Source organism: Garra rufa, chromosome 8 (assembly GCF_049309525.1).
Source record: "Garra rufa chromosome 8, GarRuf1.0, whole genome shotgun sequence".
Classification (NCBI taxonomy): Eukaryota; Metazoa; Chordata; class Actinopteri; order Cypriniformes; family Cyprinidae; genus Garra; species Garra rufa.
This window is the reverse complement of record NC_133368.1, coordinates 44,406,350-44,430,176: the sequence shown is the minus strand read 5'-3', so window position 1 is coordinate 44,430,176 and position 23,827 is coordinate 44,406,350. Positions and strand designations below refer to the sequence as shown.

The 23,827-nt window shown below is 39.3% G+C and overlaps 1 protein-coding gene across 1 annotated transcript in view; it reads right to left on the bottom strand.

The window, feature by feature from the left end:
- Positions 1 to 23,827, bottom strand: part of lrp2a (low density lipoprotein receptor-related protein 2a) — a 147,922-nt gene that overhangs the window by 38,969 nt on the left and 85,126 nt on the right. The window contains exons 33-44 of the mRNA XM_073845133.1: positions 23,285 to 23,574; positions 22,825 to 23,025; positions 21,565 to 21,588; positions 21,346 to 21,378; positions 20,980 to 21,222; positions 20,705 to 20,830; positions 19,112 to 19,231; positions 14,927 to 15,058; positions 12,586 to 12,787; positions 11,317 to 11,612; positions 7,738 to 8,404; positions 5,788 to 5,958 (exon numbers count right to left, since the gene is read on the bottom strand). Coding sequence (XP_073701234.1) covers positions 5,788 to 5,958; positions 7,738 to 8,404; positions 11,317 to 11,612; positions 12,586 to 12,787; positions 14,927 to 15,058; positions 19,112 to 19,231; positions 20,705 to 20,830; positions 20,980 to 21,222; positions 21,346 to 21,378; positions 21,565 to 21,588; positions 22,825 to 23,025; positions 23,285 to 23,574 — 2,505 coding nt within the window. The remainder of the gene's footprint in view (positions 1 to 5,787; positions 5,959 to 7,737; positions 8,405 to 11,316; positions 11,613 to 12,585; positions 12,788 to 14,926; positions 15,059 to 19,111; positions 19,232 to 20,704; positions 20,831 to 20,979; positions 21,223 to 21,345; positions 21,379 to 21,564; positions 21,589 to 22,824; positions 23,026 to 23,284; positions 23,575 to 23,827) is intronic.

Below are 23,827 nucleotides of genomic sequence, written 5' to 3'. Positions count from 1 at the left end.
TCACTTAATGCTATCAGAGAACCGGGGTTACGCTAGTAACCTATTGTTCTCTTTCAAGCATACGTTTCGGTGTCTCACTATGGGATATCCTAACTCCCGTATTGCCAGATAGCCTGTCTCGAAGTCTCCTGCCAACCATAATCAACACATTCAGGGCTGAATGGGTCCAACTCATAAATCACGACCCTACGCTCAATACTGCATGTGCTAAAGTCTGAGCTGTAACATCCAGTTTATAAAACCTAGCAAATGTATGCGGTGAGGACCAGCTCGCCGCTTCACAAATATCCTGTAATGTGACTCCCTTAAACAGAGCCCAGGAAGTAGAAATTCCCCTTGTTGAGTGTGCACGTAAACCATGTGGGGGCAAAAGACCCCTACTGGAGTATGCCAATGAAATCGCCTCAACTATCCAGTGCGATAGACGCTGCTTAGTGATCGGCTTCCCCGTACGAGGTTTCATCCAAGAAATGAACAGCTGATCACTCTCCCTGAACCCTCTGGTTCGTTCTGTATAGATGCGTAGAGCGCGCACTGGGCACAATGTATTTAACTTTTGCTGCTCTGATGAGGCAAAAGGAGGTGGATAAAAAGCTCTTAGCTCAAGAGGATTTATAGCGTTAACGACTTTGGGCATGAATGCAGGATTAGGTTTCAGAACTACTCCTGCATCCCCAGACATAAACTGTAAGCACTCTGAATGCACTGATAACGCATGAATCTCACTGACGCGCTTTGCTGAAACCAAAGCTATCAGGAGTGCCGTCTTGAATGACAATATTTTGAAATCAATCTTGTCCAGCGGCTCAAACGGGGACATGGACAAGGCATCAAGCACTACTCCCAAATCCCATGAAGGGGAAAGCGGTTTCGAAACTGGCAAAGCGCGGCGCGCGCCCTTCATAAATCTGCATACCAAAGGATGCTGCCCAACGGTTTTGTTATCAAAACCAATGTGACAAGCAGATATAGCGGCCAGAAACACTTTTATGGTTGAGAATGCTTTCCCTTGGTCTATCAGATCCTGAAGAAATGACAGAACCACTGCCACTGAACACTGAAAGGGAATCTCGTGTTTAGTTTCGCACCAACGCTCAAACACACCCCATTTGCATTCATAGAGAGACCTAGTTGATGCAGCTCTAGCATTCTGTATGGTTCTAATGACGCTGTCAGGCAGACCAGTTGTACTTAAATTGAACCACTCACAGGCCAGGCCCATAGTGCCAGGCGTTCTGGATGAGGATGAAAAATCTCCCCTTCCGCTTGTGACAGAAGGTCTCTGCGCTGTGGGAGAGACCAAGGGTCTTCGTACAGCATATGTATGATCTCCGCTAGCCAATATTTCCCCGGCCATCTCGGGGCTATTAATATTAATTTTTGTCCCTCCTCCCTCACTCTGCAGAGAGTTGGAGATATCAACGCTATCGGCGGAAACGCGTAAAGGAGAGTGTGAGGCCATTCGTGCGCTAGCGCATCTATCCCCAAAGGTGCGCTCCGGTCCTTCAGGGAGAAAAACAGAGGACATTGAGCATTGTCGTGGGACGCGAACAGATCCACTGTCGCTCTGCCATATATGCTCCAAATCTGTTCGACCACTTCGCTGTTCAGTTTCCACTCCCCGTAGAGGGGATTTCCCCTGGACAGCAGATCCGCACCCCGATTCATGATTCCCTGTACGTGCGTCGCTCTCAGGGAGAGCAGATTGGCATTGCTCCATAGGATCAGTCTGCGTGCTAACGTGTGCAGAGGGAGTGATCTGAGACCTCCCTGACGGTTTATGTATGCCACGACTGTAGTGTTGTCCGTTCTCACGAGAACATGTTGCCCTCTCAGAAAAGGAAGAAAATGCTTCAGCGTCAGGAAAACAGCTAGCATTTCCAGATAGTTTATGTGAAGATTGATCATATGTTGACCCCATCTTCCATTCACTATTCTGCCCTCGTGAATGCCCCCCCAACCAGACAACGACGCGTCTGTCGTTATGACTCGTCTGGCTCGGACTACACCCATGGGTACCCCTTGGACCAGAAAGGTCGGGTGTCTCCACTGGCGCAGTGCCAGAACTGCCTCTGACGTCACTCTCACTCTCCTCCGGGAATGACGTACTGGGTCCAGCCTTTGAGACGCTACCCAGCGTTGAAATTCCCTCATAAACAGTCTGCCTAGGGCAATAACTATCAGAGCTGAGGCCATTAGTCCTAATAGTCTGAGACATGCGCGAAAGGGAACGTTGTTTCCCCTCTGGAAGCCGGTCATGCAGCGAGCGAATCTTCTCACCCTGTCTTCCGATAGTCGCGCTCTGAACGTCACCGAATCCAGTGACAACCCCAGATATGTTATAGACTGTGTGGGAATTAAAACACTCTTTTTGGTGTTTAGTCTTAGCCCCAGTTTCTGTATATGCTCCAGAAGCATTACTGTGTGTTCTCTCGCTTCTTGCTCCGACCGAGCTGTCACAAGCCAGTCGTCTATGTAGGTAGCGAGACGAATGCCTTTCTCCCTGAGCGGAGTCAGTGCCGCTTCTGTACATTTTACAAACACCCTGGGGCTGAGAGACAACCCGAATGGTAGAACCAGATATTCGTATGTTATGCCAAGGAAAGCGAACCTCAGGAACTTCCTGTGGGGTGGATATATCTTTATGTGAAAGTATGCGTCTTTCAGGTCGATTGATGTAAACCAATCTCCCTGGCGCACTAATTGCAGGAGTGTAGAATGAGTGAGCATTCTGAACTTGTACTTCCTTAAGTATTTGTTCAGCGCACGTAGGTCTAATATGGGACGAAGGGCTTGAGTCCCTTTCTTTGGGACGAGAAAGTATCTCGAGTAAAACCCGCTGTGGCTCTCCTCGGGTGGGACCACTCTTATCGCCCTTTTGTTTAACAGAGAGGAAATCTCCTCCTGAAGGAGATGTTTTAGTTCTCCCCGCACTTGAGAATGAATTATCCCTTTGAAATGCGGAGGGGAAGCGGCAAACTGCAGTCTGTATCCGAATTGTATTGTTCTTAATACCCATCGGGACTGCGTGCATTCTCGCCAACTGTTTATTCGTGGCGTTCTGGCGCCATCTTGTGGCTGACTCGTGAACGAGTTCGTGGTCTGTGCTGCGCATGCGTGGGCACTTAACGCTTTGACAGATTTTAAGTTCCCCGTCACCTCTGTGGGAGTGATAACTCCCCGAGGTGACGTTATATTGTGTTCTGTTAATGTGTTTTGCAACATTTTTTGGGGAGTTGTGTTTTGCAACATGTTTTGGGGGTACAGTGAAAACTTTATTGGGGTTTGAACATGAAAAGTGCTTGTGACACATGGTTGAGTGTGCACCACTGCACCATTTCTTGACCTTTTCACTGCTCTGCTTCCCCTGACCCAACCGGGCTCTCTCCTCCACACAGAACATCTGGGGACTTCGGAACTCGTCCCGTGTCGAACGCTGAACGTCTGGGGTTCGGGAGCTAGCGAACGGGGGGGCTGTTGGCTCCCTTTCCCAGGGAAAACCCCATCAAACGGCCTTCTTCTTCCTCCTCGCTCCCTGAGGATGGGGGTGAGGATGAGGTTGAGGAGCCGGCTGGGCCGTTTGAGCTGTCGCGGGAGGATAGTTCTTCCTCGGCCAGGCAGATCTCTGCTCTGTGACTCCGCTTTGGCCCGCTGCATTCACGTTCGTTCTCTGCCGTCTTGGAATGCGGTAACTGGGGGGTTGGCGGGCCGTGACTTGTGCGAAGGTTTGCCGGGGTGGCGGAGGGGGTGCAGTCTGTGTCTTCCTAGGCATGCAGAGCTGTAACGCCTCGTCATCCCTCTTCTTTTCCTCGCACCTCTTCTGCATCAGCGTTAGAGCCGACCCAAAAATGCCCCCTGCGACTACTGGTGCGTCTAGAATGGTCTCTTTTTCCCTGTCAGAGAGATTCGTTAGGTTGAGCCAGCGTCCTCTCTCTTGGATGACCATTGCTGCCATGGCTTTGCCCGCGGCTTGCACCGCGCACCTCTGAAGACGCAGAGAAAGATCTGTAACGACACAGATCTCTTCCCAGTGCGTCTGACCTGGTGTGGTCGACGCTTCATCTTGTAACTCCGCTTGGTACGCGGTCAGCAAAGAGGTAGCGTTTAGAGCCCTGACGCAGAGAGCGACTGCTTTATAAGCGCGTTCCGTCATATTTGACTGGAAACGGTCCGCTTTGGATGGCAGCGACGGGTTCGCAGCCGCCGTGTGTCTTGGGTGCAAGTGCGCGGCCACTAGCTGTTCCATGGGGGGCATCCGGAGAAGACCTTCCTTCTCCATTCCCTCCACATCGAGCGCGGATCCCCCCTGCACTGGCACTTTGCTGGTGAACGGTTTGTCCTTCCAAGTCACCGCGAGCTCCTCCAGGAGCTCTGGAAAAACGGGAAGGAGCTGCCGTGCCGCCCGTTTTGCTCTTGGCAGCCTCTTACCCTCGTAGCGAGACTTTGCAGTCTCTGCTACCACAGTCGGCCACGGGATGCTCAGCTTCTCTGCGGCGCGTTTGCACACATCCTGCAGATCTACGCTGAGAAGCGGGGATGGTGCCCCGGCCACATCTTCGATGGGTCCCGCCGCTGCGAGGGGTTGTGCCGAGTGAACGGGTGGGAGGAAAGGACAGTCCTCAAAATCTTCTTCTTCTTCAGATAGAAGAAAGTCAGATTGTCCCTCCTCCTCGAAGTCAAGCGCGTCCTCTTCCTCGTCTGTGCTGAGCACATCGGGCAGAGGAACGCAGGCGTCAAGCTGTTCACCCCATGATAGAGGTGCCGTGGTGGGCATCTCTACAGGGATGGATACCTGTGGAGTGGCAGCTGGAGTGGGGCTAGGTGACAGGAGTGGATCGAGGCCCGACAGGCTAGCTTGGCGTGCTAGCCGTCGGCGAAGGCTTTTCGTCGTGAAACGCGCGCAGTGTTCGCAGGAACCGGGGTTGTCGATCGCCAGTTGGGCATGTTTCAGCCCGAGACACGCTGAGCAGACCTGGTGTGTGTCCTTGCTCGAAATTTTGTTCCCACACAAACAAAGTCGCGCAGCCTCTCCTTCCCTAGCCTGGACAGTCTGCGTTGCTGCAGCCATCGTGTAAACGAACAATCCTCGCAATCAGCTGGAGTGCAAATTGAAGGAGCCAGGCGAAAAACGGCGTGGTGGCCAGTAATTCGTCCAAGAGTTCGAAAGATAGGCTTCTGGTGTGAAGCGAGAAGAGGTTTTTGAATGTCGAAGTGACGCTGCGTTGCTCCCTTTATACGAGGGGTGGGGAGGTCACTCCCAGACGCAACGTCACGTCTGCCAGCCAATTGGGGCTGGCGTAATGTAATAGGGCTTCTGAGGAACACGCGGAAGGGGCGTATCCCATAGTGAGACACCGAAACGTATGCTTGAAAGAGAACCAGTTGTAAGTAGCACGGGTATGTTTGTAGCAATAGCCAAAAATACATTGTATGGGTCAAAATGATCTATTTTTCTTTTATGCCAAAACTCATTAGGTTATTATGTAAAGGTCATGTTCCATGAAGACATATAGGAAATTCAATTAATTTTTGATTAGTAATATGCATTGCTAAGAACTTTATTTGGATAATTTTAAAGCCGATTTTTTTGCACCCTTAGATTCCAGATATTCAATTATTATCTTGGCCAAAATATTGTCCTATCCTAAGAAATAATACATCAATGAAAAGGTTATTTATCCAAAGAAATTACCCTTATGGCTGTTTTTTGGTCATAATTAATTACATAAATTTCCATTTTCAGTAATGTCTTTCCAATGACACAATATAAAGGTGAGACAGTCTTACTCGATGTAGTTGAGGTGAGCATCAGACCAGTACAGCTTGTCATTGGTGTAGTCAATAGTCAGACCATTGGGCCACTCGATCTTAGTAGTGATGATAGCTGACTTGTTATTTCCATCCATCCCGACACGTCCAATGAAGGCTTTGTCTCCCCAGTCAGTCCAGTACACATATCTGCAACGAAGATGACATTAGATTTTTACAAATAAACCAATTCCAGTAATGTGAAGGCCACATGCACTAATGTTCAAAAGTTAAGGGTCGGCAAGAGTTTTTACTATTTTAACCCTTTGGGGTCGACAAATGCATTTTCCTGATAACCTGTAAAGCAGGGGTGCCCAACCCTGTTCCTGGAGATCTACTATCCTACAAAGCTCAGCTCCAACCCTAAACGAACACACCTGAACCAGCTAATTAATCTCTTAAGTAGCACCTGATAATTACAGACAGCTGTGTTGGAGCAGGGCTGGAACAAAAATCTGCTGGTAGGTAGATCTCCAGGAACAGGGTTGAGCAGCCCTGCTCTAAAGGAGCTTAAAGATGTTCATGTCTTTCTTTCTTCGGTCGTAAAGAAATTATGCTTTTTGAGGAAAACATTTCAGGATTTCTCTCCGTATAATGGACTTCTATGGTGCCCCCAAGTTTGAACTTCCAAAATGCAGTTTAAATGCAGCTTCAAAGGGCTCTAATTGATTCCAGCTGAGAAAGAAGGATCTTATCTAGCAAAACGATGCATTATTTTCTAAACAAATTTACAATTTATATACTTTTTAGCCTCAAATGCTCGTCTTGTCTCGTGTCTGGGATGTACATATGTAGTCTGTGTAATTTGGTTCAATATAGTTCTGGGAAATTTTCAAAAACTCCCATCTCGTTTTCTTTCCCAACTTCAAAATCGCCCTACATCGCTGCAGAAGTACTGAAACGGTGTTTACAAAGTGAACATACAAAGAATATTAAACACCCTTTACAAAAAAAGGCCAAACAGCGATGCAGGACAATTTTAAAGTTGAAGACGAAAACGAGATGGGAGTTTTTCGACATACCCTAACTGTGTATTGACCCGGATTACACAGTCTACGCATGCGCATGCGGTTAAAAAGTATATTAGGCCGCGTTCACACTTGGCGTCTTTTTTCAAACTGCCAGCTTCTGTTTTACATTCTAATCCTATGGAGTAAACCGTCTTTTCAAAAAAGTCCTGAGCGCTTTTTTAAACGCCACCGCCGGCGTCTTTTTTTGCAGTTTAGAGCGTCTTTTTAAGTTGAAAAAATTTGAACTTTTTTGAAGAAAAACGCCCTACGTCAAGCGCTTTTTTGACAGCTGACCAATGACAAGCGAGTAGCTAGACCTGTCGTTTCCATAACAACAAAAACAACAAGAAAAAATGGAGAAGTTGCCGGTAGATAAACTAGTTTCGGAGCACAAGGAGTTGTATGATATGAGTAAACAACTCTATCATAATATACATCACAAAGAGGCTCTTTCTCGACATTTCTTCACCACACAGCACTACGCTACTGTTGCAGCTGTTGTTATAGCAACAAAAGACGCACTCGGCTGCTTTTTTTAACAGAACGCTGCAAGCTTTTTTTTTTACTAAAAAAACACCCTGGTCAACTTTCTCTTGTCAAAAAAGACGCCAAGTGTGAACGCGGCCTAAATTGTCAATTTGTTTAGAAAATAACTGATCGTTTCGCTAGACAAGACACATTCCTTCCTCTGTTTAGAGCCCTTTGAAGCTGCGTTTAAATTTCATTTTGGAAGTTCACCAAAGAAGTCCACTATATAGAGAACATTCCTAAAATGTTTTCCTCAAGAAACATAATTTCTTTACGATTGAAGAAAGAAAGACATGAACATCTTGGATGACAAGGGGGTGAGTAAATGATCTGTAAATTTTTGTTCTGGAAGTGAACTTTAACACTACTCTAAACTCACTGGTAAACTCACCCAAACTTCGGATGCAGTACAATGGCTCTGGGATTCTCGAAGCAGTATGTGTTATTAGCATCCACACAGTGTTCTGCTAACTTCCTCACAAACCGCCCATCCAGCTCCGACACTTTTACGCAGTCGAGGAAGCTGTCAACCCAGTACAGCTTCCTCCCGATCCAGTCGACCGCCAGGCCTTCGCCATGCAAAATCCCGTTGACCACCACCTCTCGTCCCGTCCCGTTAAAGAACATCCGTTCCAACACCCTCCGGCTCACGTCGATCCAGTACAAGCGTTTGTCCACCCGGTCGAAGTCCAGCGCGACCACACTGGTGAGGCCCTGCAGAATGAGCGAATAGGCCTCGCCGTCTGTGGACAGATTGCGCAGATAATAGCGATTGCTAAAGATCAGGTAAGGAGCGATGTTGCTGTTTTGCCTGCAGCTGCGTCCGTCGGGTTCCCGGAGGAAGCCTGGCGCGCACTTGCACACGTACGAGCCCATGGTGTTCTCGCACACCTGGCTGCACACGCTGGGCGTGACGGAGCACTCGTCCACATCGTCGCAGGTTTTGTTGTCGGACATGAGGCGGTAGCCGGGACGGCAGGTGCAGATGAAGCTGGTGGGCGTATCGGTGCAGTTGTGGTCGCAGTGGTGCATGGATGGATCTGTGCACTCATTGATGCCTGAGGTGATAAGAAATAGACAATGATTTAGATTTTATGAGCATTTTGAGTTCAGGCCAATTATGTATTTTGTAAAGCTGGCCAATATATTTAAACATAAATAATTAAATGTGACCCTGGACCACTAAACCGTAATATTTGTAGCAATAGCCAAAAATACATTGTATGGGTCCAAATTATCGATTTTTCTTTTATGCTAAAAATCATTAGGATATTAAGTAAAGATCATGTCCATGAAGATATTTTGTAAGTTTCCTACAGTAAATATATCAAAACTTAATTTTTGATTAGTAATATGCATTGCTAAGAACTTCATTTGGACAACTTTAAAAGCGATTTTCGCAATATTTAGATTTTTTTTGCAACCTTTCAGATTTTCAAATACTACCTTGGCCAAATATTTTCCTAAACCATACATCAATGAAAAGCTTATTTATTCAGCTTTTAGACAATGTATAAACCTCAGTTTTAAATGAAATTGACCTTTATGACCTTTTAGGTCCAGGGTCACAAATAAAACAACAACACATTTACATTACATTATGGCAGTACATTTATGCCAGTGTTATTATCAGGGGCGGAGTGGCAATCGGGACGACCAGGACTTTTCCCAGTCTGCCGGCTGAAGGATTTACACAGCGGATCACAAATTGAGCGGGCGCGAGGCGAACGCGACCGGCCTGAGCTTATTAGAATCATTGACGTTACTAAATTCTCTGCGAATAGCGGCCAAATACTCCCACATATTACGGTTTTCCAGTGGTTGAATGGCTTGTTGTATTTAGATAGATAGCAGTGATGCGCGGGTTGATCCAAAATGAGCGGGTGCCTGCGGTTATCATCCAAAAATATTTTAATGATATTCGGGTCGCGGTCGGTCGGGTCGTTTGAAATAAAGATGCCAATTAAACCTTTGTAATTTATATAGTACTAGACACAATTTTCAATGAAATACATAGACCTACACTTTATTGGCTGAATAATATTTCTGAATGTTGAGCGTTATTAAATGCTGACGCGGGACAAAATGCCCGATTTCCCAACACGTTGAACTGAGCAATGCCATTGTACCATTTTAATAGGCTACTTTTAAACGCATATAGCTCAGTAATGTCAGCTTTATGTATTTTCTGAGAAGGCGTGGGATTTTTGTTGGGAAAGTCGGGGAGAGACGCACACTTCGATTAGACTGGATAAACACATGCAGCATCTTAATTGTTAAGAAAATGGTATTCCTAATAAATGTCTCGAATATTTTGATTATGTCCAATGCTTTTCTTTCTTTTTGGAATTATTAGACACATTTCACTGTCTTCTCAAATGCCTAAGTCTGTTTAATTTCCTTAATTATAAAATTTCTAGCACTATTTTTAAACGTTTATTTAAGCAATAATATATAAATTATCTCATATATATGCTTGTTTAAAACCAGGGATTAAAAACGAATTCCAAGTAAAAACTGTATTTTTTCTTTACATTTCCAGAGAGCGAAACGAACAAAATTAAACATTACTTAATAAATTCAAGCCACTACAGTTTCCTTATTCATTTGATACAACTATTATAGCTATACAATTAATATATATAAAATAATATTATTTTGTCATATTCGTGATTCCTGAATTTACAGTAGGCCTATATATGAAAACTTTGTTTTGAAGTGCATTCATTATGTTTGTATAATAAAATTTGTTAACCTAGCCTAATAACCTAGCCCCTGGTTATTATAGTGTCATTAAGATGCTAATATCGTTTTTATTAATATTTAGATTTTAGTTAATGTTATTGTGACCTTTTCTAAACTGTTGTTTTTCAGTGGAATTGAATGAAAAAACAAGCAAACATAGTTTTGTATAAATGCTGTAAATTTATCATTAACATAAAAAAAGAATATTAAAGAACATTTGCACCTTCTTTTATAAAAATTTAAATGATAAACAAAAAGAAATCAAAATAAATATAATTATAAATAAAAAAATGTGTTACAATTAAAATAATACAACATATCACTATCAAATTACTCAAAACAAATAATACTTCTACATTATATTTATTATTGAAAATTTTCATTATAGTTCTTTAAAAAAATGAATAAAATATATAATATATATATATTTTGCCTTTTATGTTTCCTGATTACATTTTAATTTTTATAGTTATAGTTATGCTATAACAACAAAAACAGGTTCATGTTTTTATTGTGACTTTTTTATTAGTTTTTGTATAAAAATATGTATTTGTGTTTAAAATACTAATATAAAACTAGTTTTTATAATTATTTTTTTCAGTCTTCATTTTAGTTATTTTAGTACATTAAGTCCAATTAAATGAACATAAGAAATGTTGATTTGGCAGCTATCTGAAATAAAATAATCTTATTTTTTATTTTTATTTTATAATTAATGTATATTAAGTTTATTTAATTTGTGATTTTTTATATTTAATTTACTTTGTTTTTTAATGAACTATAATAATCCTGGTTTATCACTCACATCACTTGCACAAAAAAAACTTTTTCATAATAAAACACCTTTCCTCATACTTTATGGGCATAACATTGCATGTTTTTACAGCTGGCCTGATGCCGTCCGCTAGTGTTTGCATTTAGATTTCTATAAATGTCAGTGTTTCACTTGTAGGTGCAATGGCGAAAATGACTTTACTTTTTTCTTTAAATCCTGGGGATTGGAATTCTTATTAAAGACTATATTATATTATATTAATAGAGAGGGTATTTTGCCATTATTTGTATGCATATACAATTACACATGTATAACAAAATTGTGTTCAAGAATACTTGAAAAGTACAGCAACAGTAAACATATGGTGGTAAAAAACAGTAAAAAAGTTCAAATACAGACCACTACATATCAAGATATCAAAACTAAGTGATCACATGATGCAGTGCTTACCACAGCCTTTCTCATCACTGTTGTCATTGCAGTCGTCGTTCCTGTCACACACCTCGCTGAGCGGTATGCAGTTTCCGTTGTCACACCGGAAGTTTCCGGGAGGGCAGGTGGGCGCTGGAGTCCTGCACATGTGGTCCAGCTCATCGGATTCATCCCCGCAGTCGTTGTCCCCATCACAGACAAAATCCCGCGAGACGCAGCGGCCGTTCTGACAGGTGAACTGATGCTGTTGGCACGGCTGATAAGGGCAGCCTTGCTCATCACTGCTGTCTCCACAATCATTACGACGGTCACACCTAACAGACACATGCAAAACAGGGAATTATGGGAGAAACTGCTCTAGTTGTTCATGAGTCCCTTATTTGTCCTGAACAGTTAAACTGCCTGCTGTTCTTCAGAAAAAATCCTTTAGGTCTTACAAATTCTTTGGTTTTTCAACATTTTTGTGTATTTGAACCCTTTCCAACAATGACTGACATACATCTTTTCACACTGAGGACAATTGAGGGACTCAAATGCAACTATTACAGAAGGTTCAAACACTCACTAATGCACTAGAAGGAAAAAACATGCATTAAGAGATCTTATGGCGGCTTTTTGAATTTAAAGATGAGGGTAAATGCAACTTATTTTGTCTTCTAGGAAACATGTATCTTCTGTAGCCTCTGAAGGGCAGTACTAAATGAAAAATATGATATTTAGGCAAAATATGAAAAATGTTCACATCTGCATTCTGTTCAAAAGTTTTCACCCCCCGGTTCTTAATACATGGTTTTTCCTTCTGGAGCATCAGTGAGCATTTGAACCTTCTGTAATAGTTGCATAGGAGTCCCTCAGTTGTCCTCAGTGTGAAAAGATGGATCTCAAAATCATACAGTCATTGTTGGAAAGCGTTCAGATACACAAAAATGCTGGAAAACCAAAGAATCTGTGGGACCTGAAGGATTTTTCTGAAGAACAGCTGTCAGTTTAACTGTTCAGGACAAACAAGGGACTCATGAACAACTATCACTAAACAAAAAACACAGCTGTGGATCATTCAGGTAACAACACAGTATTAAGAATCAAGTGTACAGTATGTAAACTTTTGAACAGGGTCATTTTTATAAATGTAACTATTTTTTTTTCTTGTGGACTATGTGTAAATGTCTTTTATGTGAAATATCTTATTCAGGTCAGTACTAAATAAACAATAACATTAATTTCGTATATACATTCCATCTTTTGCAATGCATCTGCAATCTTTTTAGCTCTAAATGTAATTCTAACCTGTAGGAGTTGCGGATGCAGAGTCCGTTGTTGCAGGTGAACTCGTTGGCGGAGCAGGATCTGCGAGTGCAATTCTGGTGCTCATCATAGGCGTCTGAACAGTCTGCGTCTCCGTCGCACACCCAGTCCCGCGGGATACACTTCCTCTGAGGAGGCCTGTTATTTATACAGGTGAACTCCTGAGAAGAGCAGGTGCGGTTAGCTGCGTGTGTGAGACAAATCGAGAGAACAGAATTAAAAATGATACATTTTGGCACAACATTTACAGTTGAGGTCAAAAGTTTTTTGTGTATCTGAACCCTTTTCAACAATGACTGTATGATTTTGAGATCCATCTTTTCACACAGAGGACAACTGAGGGACTCATATGCAACTATTACAGAAGCTTCAAACAGAGCCGGGGGATGAAAACTTTTTGACTTTGAAGATCAGGGTAAATTTAACTTATTTTGTGTTCTGGGAAACATGTAACTATCTCCTGTAGCTTCTGAAGGGCAGTGCTAAATAAAAAAAAAATAGGATATTTAGTCAAAATAAGAACAATGTACACATTTTCATTCTGTTCAAAAGTTTTCACCCCCGTTTCCTTTCCATTATGATTCTGTTGTAAAACCCTGTAAGCTTCCTATATAGGCAACACTAAGGAAAAGGGTTAAACCACTGATGACACATGGACTATTTTATCAATGTCCTTACTATCTTTCTGGGCCTTGAACATGTCAGTTGCGTTGCTGTTTATGCAGGGTCAGAAAGCTCTCTGATTTTATCAAAAATATCTTAATTTGTGTTCAAAGATGAACAGAGGTCTTACAGGTTTGAAACGACATGAGGGTAAGTAATAAATGACAGAATTCTCATTTTTGGATGAACTATCCCTTTAGGTTTAGTGATCAGCTATGAAAGAGAAACCTCTGGAGAGAATAGAGAGAGTCTGAGAGCTGATCCAGCTCCAAAACAGTCAGCTAAACACATCCACAAAGCAGTGAGTGAAGCAGGAGAAATTAGGAATGCAGACTCCTTACACAGAGATCCCACACCCAACCACCAACACTAGGCGGAAGGACTAGACAAGAGAGATGACTAAATATAGCCAAAAAGTCAAAGATGAAACAATGAAACAAAGATGAAAGTAATTTCACACTAGAACTTTTGGTTATGACCAAAGTCCATTAGACATCAGAACAAAGTTATTACTGTAAACTATTAAAAATATTTTTGTTAACAGAAATAAAATAAAATACTGGATGAAAAACTAAATAAAATTTTGAAATGTTGTGTTCACAACTAAGTTCGAGCATTGAAATTACTAACTGCAAATAAATAAGAACTAAAACTGGAATAAAAATAAATAAACAACATGCAAAAAGCACATATTTCTAAAAAATTGAACTGAAAACTGAAAATGTACAAATAAAAGCTAAATTGTATAGAAATAATACTAAAAGGTGGTCTGGGTTCGTAAATAAAATTTATTTTAATAAAAATGAACAGCAATTAAAAAACATAATAATAATAATAATAATAATAATAATAATAATAATAATTTACTTTTTTGTAAATAATATTATCTTTTTTGTAGTCCACTGGCTATGAAGTTATTAGTATGAAAAAAAAATGTTGTTCTGTGTTAAATAAAATAAAATACAATCAAATTATTAAATCAAATTTAAGTTAATTTAAAATTTAAAATAATGCAGAAAAAGTTAAATCTATCTCTTCTTATAGTATATTGCACTTTTGCAGCTGTTCTGTGTGTTAAAATTAAAAATTAAAACAATGCAATTTTTTCCCCTACATTTTGGTTTTTGGATGTAAAATCTATATCTGTATTGATTAGAAATGTGGTGTGGAATGTATACTTAAAATATCATTAAAAATAATTTTAATATAATAATAATTAAATAAAAGACTTAATATTATAATTTAAAATATAAATAAATAAATAAATAAATAAAATAATACACTACAATATTTTAATTGTAAAAACTTTATGTGTACTGTTCAGAAAAAGCAAAATCTATCTCTTCCTATAGGATATTGCACCTTTGCGGCTGTTCTGTGTGTAAAAATTAAAATTAAATTAAATAAAAAAAAATTATGCAATTTTTTTCTGCATATTTGTTTTTTAGAAAGTAAAATCTTTATCTGTGTTGTTCAGAAAAAGCTAAATCCATCTCTTCCTATATTACATTGCACCTTTGCGGCTGTTTAGTGTGTAAACTTTTGGTAGTAAATCCAAATGAACAAATATCTCAGTAAATCACTGTACCAAAAGTACATTATGAAATACGTCCTGTGATGGGGTGGAACCGAATTTGGCTTTGGGCCAAACAACACTAACCACAGCTGTGTCTCTCGTCCTCGTCACTCATGTCCCCGCAGTCGTTGTCTCCATCGCAGATCCAGGACGACGCGATGCACCTTCCGTCATCGCAGCGGAACTGGTCGGAGTTGCAGGTCCTCACCATGGTGGCTGTAGGGAGGAAACACACGGCAGTGAGCCACGGATCAAGAAGCAGCAGAAGAGCGACCAGCCCGAGGGCCATGTCTCACTCGGATCTCAGAGGGAACTGAGGAAAATGCGGCCTACGTAATCCATTTAACCATTAAATCCCATCCTGAGCAGCCAGAAACGTGGCTGAGCTGCTGCTACTGCTGCTGCTGGGATTCCACAGGCAGAGGAATTCTGGGAGAGAATAAGCATTCCTCTCTCTAGTGTCCCGCTTGAACAAAAGGCACCGAGGGGTGCTGTGATTAACGGGACAAAAGCGAGAGGATGGGGCAGTGTGTGTGTGAGAGGAGGGGGCAGAGGTTGTCAAAGGAAGGGCCGGTGTGTGTGTGAGGGCTTTTCTGCTGGACGTCACTTTGGAGGAATGTGACACACAATAGAGGGCTGGACTGACCGCTGGCATCACAGACACACACATAAACACAACAGACAGTTACAGACACTTCAGATACCACTCAACTGTCATTCAGAAGAGCAAACCTTTCTCATTTTATGGAAAACTTAATTTGCTTGTTTTGTAGTTTATAACACTTTATATCATTTTTAATTTTCACAGCGTATGGGTATAACTACAATATGACAGCGTTTTGCCACATTAAAAAAAAATAACAAAAAAACAAGGATTACGAGATTAAAGTTGTAATATTTCAGAAGAAAATCAAAATTACAAGATTAAAGTCGTAAAATTTTGAGAATAAATTTGAAATACTTTGAGAATAAAGTTGAAATTACAAGAATAAAATCTAATTTGTTTGAGAACAAAAGTTGAATTATGAGAATAAAGTCAAAATGTTTTGAGAATAAAGTCAAAATGTTTTAAGAATAAAGTCAAAATGTTTTAAAAGTAGTCAAGAAATGAATTGAAAGAATGAAAGAAGTTATTTCGACTTTATTCTTGAAACATTTAGACTTTATTCTTGTAATTTCGACTTTATTTTCATATTTCGACTTAATTCTCAAAACATTTTAACTTTATTTTCGTAATTTCGACTTTAGTCTTTAATCTCAAAACATTTTGACTTTATTCTCACAATTTTGAATTTATTCTCAAAACATTTTGACTTCATTATCGAAACATTTTGACTTTATTCTCAAAACATTTTGACTTTATTCTACAAATTTTGACTTAATTCTCGAAACATTTTGTCTTTATTTTAATAAATAAAGTCAAATTTTTACTTTATTCTCAAAACATTTCGACTTTATTCTCTGAATTTCGACTTTATTCTCAAAATTTTAATTTCTACTTTATTCTCAAAACATTTCGACTTTATTTTAATAAATAAAGTCAAATTTTTACTTTATTCTCAAAACATTTCGACTTTATTCTCTGAATTTCGTCTTTATTCTCAAAATTTTAATTTCTACTTTATTCTCAAAATATTTTGACTTTATTCTCTGAATTTCGACTTTACTCTAGAAACATTTTGAAATTACTTTCAAAAGATTTCGACTTTCAACTTTATTCTCTAAATATTTTAACTTTATTCTTGGAATTTCTACTTTATTCTTAAAATTCTGACTTTCTCAAAACATTTCAACTTTATTCTCAACATTTCAACGTTCTTCTCGTAATTTCGACTTTCTTCATATAATTGTAACTTTATTCTCGTAATTTCGACTTTATTTTCAAAACATTTCGACTTTATTCCCTGAATTTTGACTTTATTCTCAAAACATTTCGACTTTATTCTCTGAATTAAGACTTTGTTCTCAAAATATTCTGACTTTATTCCTGTAATTTCCACTTTATTCATTAAATAATTAGACTTTATGCACTTTTTGTATTTTAAACTTTCTGTTTATCAAAGAATCCTAAAAAAACAATGTATCACAGTTTGAAGCAAAAATATGACTAGCACAACTGTTTTCAAAATTGATAATAATAAATGTTTCTTGAGCAACAAATCAGCATATTAAAATAGTTTCTGAAGGATCATGTGACACTGAAGACTGAAGTAATTATGCTGACAATTCAGTTTTGCATCCCAGGAATAAATTACATTTGAAAACATATTCAAATAGTAAACCGTTATTTTAAATTGTAATAATATTTCACAATATTACTGTTTTTACTGTATTTTTAATCCAATAAATGCAGCCTTAGTGAGGAAAAGTTTTTTCAAACCCATTTGTTTAGTGATTTACATACATTAACACATTCACACTATTCACAAATAACAACTAACCTTTTTTTTAACAAGTAGCTGCCAGACTCACACAAACTTTTATTATTTTGTGAGAGTATTTGACTGCGGACATGCTAGTGTGAATTACTACAAATTTAGTTCTGTTTCTGCCAACTGAAGCGGTTTCTTGCACAAAACGTCTGCCTCATCTTTCCACTTTCTGACTGCATGCATCACCAGTGAAGCGTAACATGAGGAGTAGGGGGTGACATCGTTTCCCGCCAATTTGCCTATGACAAACATGCAGTCTATCACCATGGTAACCGGTGAGGCAGGATACCCATCATTAACTCACCACCTAAAAACATGGGCAACGGCTTCCCTTGATAAACACAACTTTACAGTGTTTTCATAGTTTTTTTAGCCAGTCAAACAGTGGAAAATCAACTTTCTGCCAAATATACTGAATGAAGGCCAGATAACTTGAGAAAATATACTGGTATATATTTATTTTTAAAATACAGCCAAGTCCGAAATTATTCATACCCCTGGCAAATTCTGACTTAAAGTTACTTTTATTCAACCAGCAAGTTTTTTTGACCGGAAATGACACAGGCTTCTCCCAAAAGATAATAAGACGATGTACAAGAGGCATCATTGTGGAAAAAAATATTTCTCAGCTTTTATTTACATTTGAACAAAAAGTGGCATGTCCAAAATTATTCATACCCTTTGCAAACTGTCACAGTCTATGGGAAAATCCAAAGTTCTATACCATTCCAAATAGTCCAAGCTGTTCTAAAACATCCTAATTACCCTGATTCATTAGGAACAGCTGTTTTAATCTACTCAACAGGTGAAAAACAGAAGCTCTCTGCTTTTGGAAGTCTTTGTGGACAGTCATAGCTAAGACAAAGCAGCTCACTGAGGACCTGCGGCTGTGCATTGTGGCTGCTTACAAGTCAGGAAAGGGCTAAAAGACCATATCTAAATGTTTTGAAGTTGCAGTGGCTACAGTGCAAAGTATTATTAAAAAATACAAGACGTTCCACACAAAAATCTCAGAGGACGTGGTCGGAAGCCAAAAGTGACACCTGGGCTGGCCAGGAAGATAGTGAGAGAGGTAAAAAGGAATCCAAGGATCACCACCAAGGCCATCCTGATGAATCTGGGCTCTGCTGATGGCAAAATCTCAAGGCAGACAGTCCACAGACACTGCACACCGCTGGGTTCCACGGACACAGATCAAAGAGGACTCACTTGGCTTTTACAGACCCACATGGCCTTTGCAAATACTCATCTGGACAAAGAAGAAGACTTCTGGTTTTCTGTTTTATGGTCAGGTGAAACAAAAATTTAATTGTTTGGCTACAATGATGTAGCCTTCATTTGGCGTAAAAAAAGGAGAAGCCTTCAACCCTAAGAACACCATCCCCACTGTCAAACATGGTGGTGGGAACCTAATGTTTTGGGTATTTTTTTCCAGCAGGTGGACCAGGGAACCTAATCACAGTAAACAGCACCATGAAAAAGGAGCAATACATCAAAATTCTCAACACCAACATCAGACAGTCTGCAGAGAAACTTGGCCTTGGGCACCAGTGGACATTTCAGCACAACAATGACCCAAAACACACAGCAAAAATGGTGAAGAAATGGTTAGCAGACAAAAACATTAACGTTTTGCAGTGGCCCAGCCAGAGTCCTGACTTAAATCCAATTGAGAATCTGTGGAGGGAGCTAAAGATCAGGGTGATGGCTAGGAGACCCTCCAACCTGAAAGAGTTGGTGCTCATCGCTAAAGATGAATGGGCAAAAATACCAGTGGAGACATGCAAAAAACTTTTGGGAATATATGAAACTGTATAGTGTTATATGTGGTACTTACTGCAGGTAGTAGGCTCATCCGAAGCATCATTACAGTCCGTGCCACCATCACAGTACCAGTGTCCGGGAATACAGCGTCCACTCGAACAGCGAAACTCATTTTGGGAACATGTAGATGTGGCTGAGGAGTGAAAAACACAAGCTCAGTCAGAGATAAACCAACAGATGAGAACTAGATCAATCATTTAGACTAAAATGGCAGACATGGATATAGGAGAATGGGGTCCAAATTTTTACCTAACCAAAATCCCAAAAATTTACTTAGCAGCCCCAAGTGATCATGCTCATTTACATGGGTCACTGATTTAACTGAAATTACAGGAAGGGTAAACTGAGCAACAACTTTGGCTCAAAAAACAACAGGAAATAATCTCTGTTAAACAGTTACTCATCTAATTCCACACTAAAGGAGAAACAAACAACGAAAATATTAGTATACATTTTGACATTCTTACAATTACTATTATTCTTACATATTTTAATAATACATTGATCAATAATTATTCAAAATGATTTATCAAATAATCTAATAAATTATTGATTCGATAATTTTTGTGCTTCAACTTATTTTAGCTAGTTTTCAGTCAGTTTTATTTTATTTTCAATGAACATATATGTTTTTTATTAGGTTTAGTTTTTACATTACGACTTTATTCTCTGAATTTCAACTTTTTTCTCAAATTTTCTTCAAACTTTATTCTTGAAATATTTTAACTTCATTCTTTAATTTTTTTTCTCAAATTTTGACTTCATTGTCAAAACCTTTCGACTTTACTCTTGAAACCTTTGGACTTTATTCTCTAAGACTTTATTCCTGTAGTCGGTCATTTTTGTGCTTCAACTTATTTTAGTTAGTTTTCAGTCAGTTTTATTTTATTTTCAATGAACATATATGTTTTTTATTAGGTTCAGTTTTTACGTTTCGACTTTATTCTCTGAATTTCAACTTTTTTCTCAAAATTTCGACTTTGTTCTTGAAATATTTTAACTTTATTCTTTAATTTTTTTTCTCAAATTTTGACTTCATTGTCAAAACATTTCGACTTTACTCTTGAAACCTTTGGACTTTATTCTCGTAATTTTTACGTAAGACTTTATTCCTGTAGTCGGTCATTTTTGTGCTTCAACTTATTTTAGTTCGTTTTCAGTCAGTTTTATTTTATTTCCAATGAACATATATGCTTTTTTATTAGGTTCAGTTTTTAGTTTTAGTTAACGATAACTTTTATGTGACCCTGGACCACAAACTCATTTGTAAAAAGCACAGGTATATTTGTAGCAATAGCCAACAATACATTGAATGGGTCAAAATGATTTTTTGGTGACTTTTAATGCCAAAATAATTAGGGTATTAAGTAAAGAAAATTTCCTACTGTAAAAAAAACGTAATTAAAAAATAATAATTTTTGATTAGTAATATGCATTGCTAAGAACTTAATTTGAACGACGATTTTTTTTGCACCCTCAGATTCACGATTTTCAAAGAATAGTTGTATCTTGACCAAATATTGTCGTAAAACAAACCACACATCAATGGAAAGCTTAGTTATTAGCTTTCAGATTATGTATAAATCGACAGGATGGAGAAACTCACCACAATGTGTTGGACTTTCATCACTGTTGTCTCCGCAATCGTTATCTCCGTCACACAAGTACGAGCGTGGGATGCAGATGTTGGTGGTCTGGCATTTGGTGTGCTCAGGCTGACATGTCCTCTCAGCTGTGTTTGATAACAAGGGTCCATTATGCATGCTTAAAACCAGCTTATGAAAAGTAATTTGTATTATACAAATGCTCATAAGCTGTAAGCAGTTTATAGTTGACAAACAACTCAGAAACTTATTTTGGTAACTGTATAAATGCACTCACCGCAGTTCTGCTCATCCGAGGTCCCATTGTCGTAGCAATTGTTTATTCCATTGCAGACGTATTCCCGTGCGATGCAGCGACCGTTATTGCATGTGAACTCAGTGCTGGCGTCGCAGGGCCTGAAGTCACAGCCGATCTCATCGCTGTTATCCCCGCAGTCATTATAGTGATCGCAGCGATAGTGATACGGCACACAACGGCCATTTCCACATGTGAACACGGTGGGCTCGCAGGTGTGAAATGCTGCCATGCATAAAATGCACAAAAAGATGAATTTTAACATGTGCAGTAAGAGCTTAATGAATTAACAGAAACTAGTGGAGCTCACTGCCTACCTCCTCTACCTATCTCTCTATTTTAGTTTACCTGAGAGTGAAATGAATGCTGCTGCTTGTGGGACTGCATGCAAAAGAGAGTGGAGCATTGTAGAGTAGGTTAGTATGTGTTTAGGGATGGTTATTAAACTTTGTCTAAGGCTCTGTAATTTAACCACAAGATGGTCTCTTAAAAGGCAGCATAGTCGTGTTTTCTATTTGAAACAGAGCTCATATCTACACATGAAGAGAGGTAAGCAAGAATACACACCAAAAACGAACTGACTCTTGGATCCTGGAGCAAAAGATTTGAGCAGATTGTGCAAGTAATAAAAAAGCAAGAAGAAACATGTTAGTGAAAGATCGCGCTGCAGTGCAGGAGAGGAAAAATCATCCATTGGCAAACAGCGAAATCACTCACAAGAGATCTGATTCTTAACATCAGGCTTGCAGTTTAGTCATGCACAAATAGCAATGTTACGTTTAGTTCACCCTTGAAAGTGTATGTTTAGTAAACCAAACACAGTGGAGATCAAAAGTTTACATACACCTTGCAGAATCTTATTTACCAAAATGACAGGGATGTTATTTTTTATTTAGTACTGACCTGAATAAGATGTTTCACATAAAAGACATTTACATATAGTCCACAAGAGAAAATAATAGTTGAATTTATAAAAATGACCCTGCTCAAAAGTTTACATACACTTGGATTCTAAATACTGTGTTGTTACTTGAATGATCCACAGCTGTGTTTTTTTGTTTAGTGATTTAGTGTACATGAGTCCCTTGTTTTTCCTGAACAGTTAAACTGCCCGCTGTTCTTCAGAAAAATCCTTCAGATCCCACAAATTCTTTGGTTTTCCAGCATTTTTGTGTTTTTGAACCCTTTCCAACAATGGCAGTATGATGTTGAGATCCATCTTTTCACACTGAGGACAACTGAGGGACTCACCCCCCAGCTCTTAATGCATTGTTTCCTTCTGTAGCATCAGTGAGCTGTAATAGTTGCATATGAGTCCCTCAGTTGTCCTCAATGTGAAAAGATGGATCTCAAAATCATACAGTCATTGTTGGAAAGGGTTCAAATAGACAAAAAATGCTGCAAAACCAAAGAATTTGTGGGACCTGAAGGATTTTTCTGAAGAAAATCAGTCAGTTTAACTGTTTTGGACAAACATGAGACTCATGAACAACTATCACTAAATTAAAGAAAAACAGCTGTGGATCATTCAGGTAACAGCACAGTATTAAAAATCAAGCATATGCAAACTTTTGAATATATATGTAAACACCTTTTATGTGAAATATCCCATTCAGGGCAGTACTAAATAAAAAAGTATGACTCCTCTTATTTCGGTAAGATAATTAACATTTTCCAGATTCTGCAAGGTGTATGTAACTTGACCTCAGCCTTATAAAGCTACTGGCATTTATTCTCAATCAATAAACTGTGTATAAATAAAATTGTGCTCTCTAATAGTGCTAGTACATGTCCTCTGAACAACATGTAAGCAACAACGCATCTCACCGCAGACCCGCTCCAGTTCATCACTGCCGTCCCCACAGTCATCATCGTTGTCACATATCCAATGGGCGCGGATGCAGCGGCCATTCATGCAAGTAAACTGGCCCGACTGACAGCGTGTGCCATTGTCAGGAATACAGTATTTGTTGTCGGCCAGATACCAGCGGCCCTCAGAGGGACACTGACACTCTGCTCCCTGAGGACCTGGAGGAAAAAGTGTTGGAAATATATATAGTTCATTTTATGCTTATTAACATCACACAATAAACTCTATTGTGACTCGAGTGTCCTGTATACTGTATTTGCATGAATTATTGAGATGCTGTCTATAGAGTGTTCCAAATTAGTTACTAATGAGGGTTCCTTTCAGCATACAGCAATGCAGTTCACTAGGTTTGGGAACTGAGCTTTGGTTTTGGAGGGTACTGGCTGCAAATGCTTATTGTTTGAAATATAAACCAACCTGGAGTGCAAATATGGCTGCATCCACCATTGAATTGCTCGCAGGGACTGCTGCACTGCTGCTGTTTGCTGTTGGAGAGCACGTGGATGTCCATGGGCCGTGATGGAAGGTTCTGTAGCATCACTCTCTGGTCGGACCCGTCGTGCTTGTTTGCACGGTAGATGCTGCGAGTGTTCCAGTCCGTCCAGAAGATATGCTGACCGTACACCGTCATTGCAAATGGGTAGATGGCTGTGCTTACGATGACTTCGCGGTTAGTGCCGGTGAGTGAACATCTCTCGATCTTCTGTCTGCATAGAGAGAGCAAATTATTATGTATTATTAAATGTATTATTTTTTATTTTTAAAGATGTATATATATATATATATATATATATATATATATATATATATATATAATATATTAATTGTAAATATAATAAAATAAAATTATATATATATATATATATATATATATACAGTATATGTGACCCTGGACCACAAAACCAGTCATAAGGTTAAATTTTACAAAACTGAGATATATACATATCAATAAATAAGCTT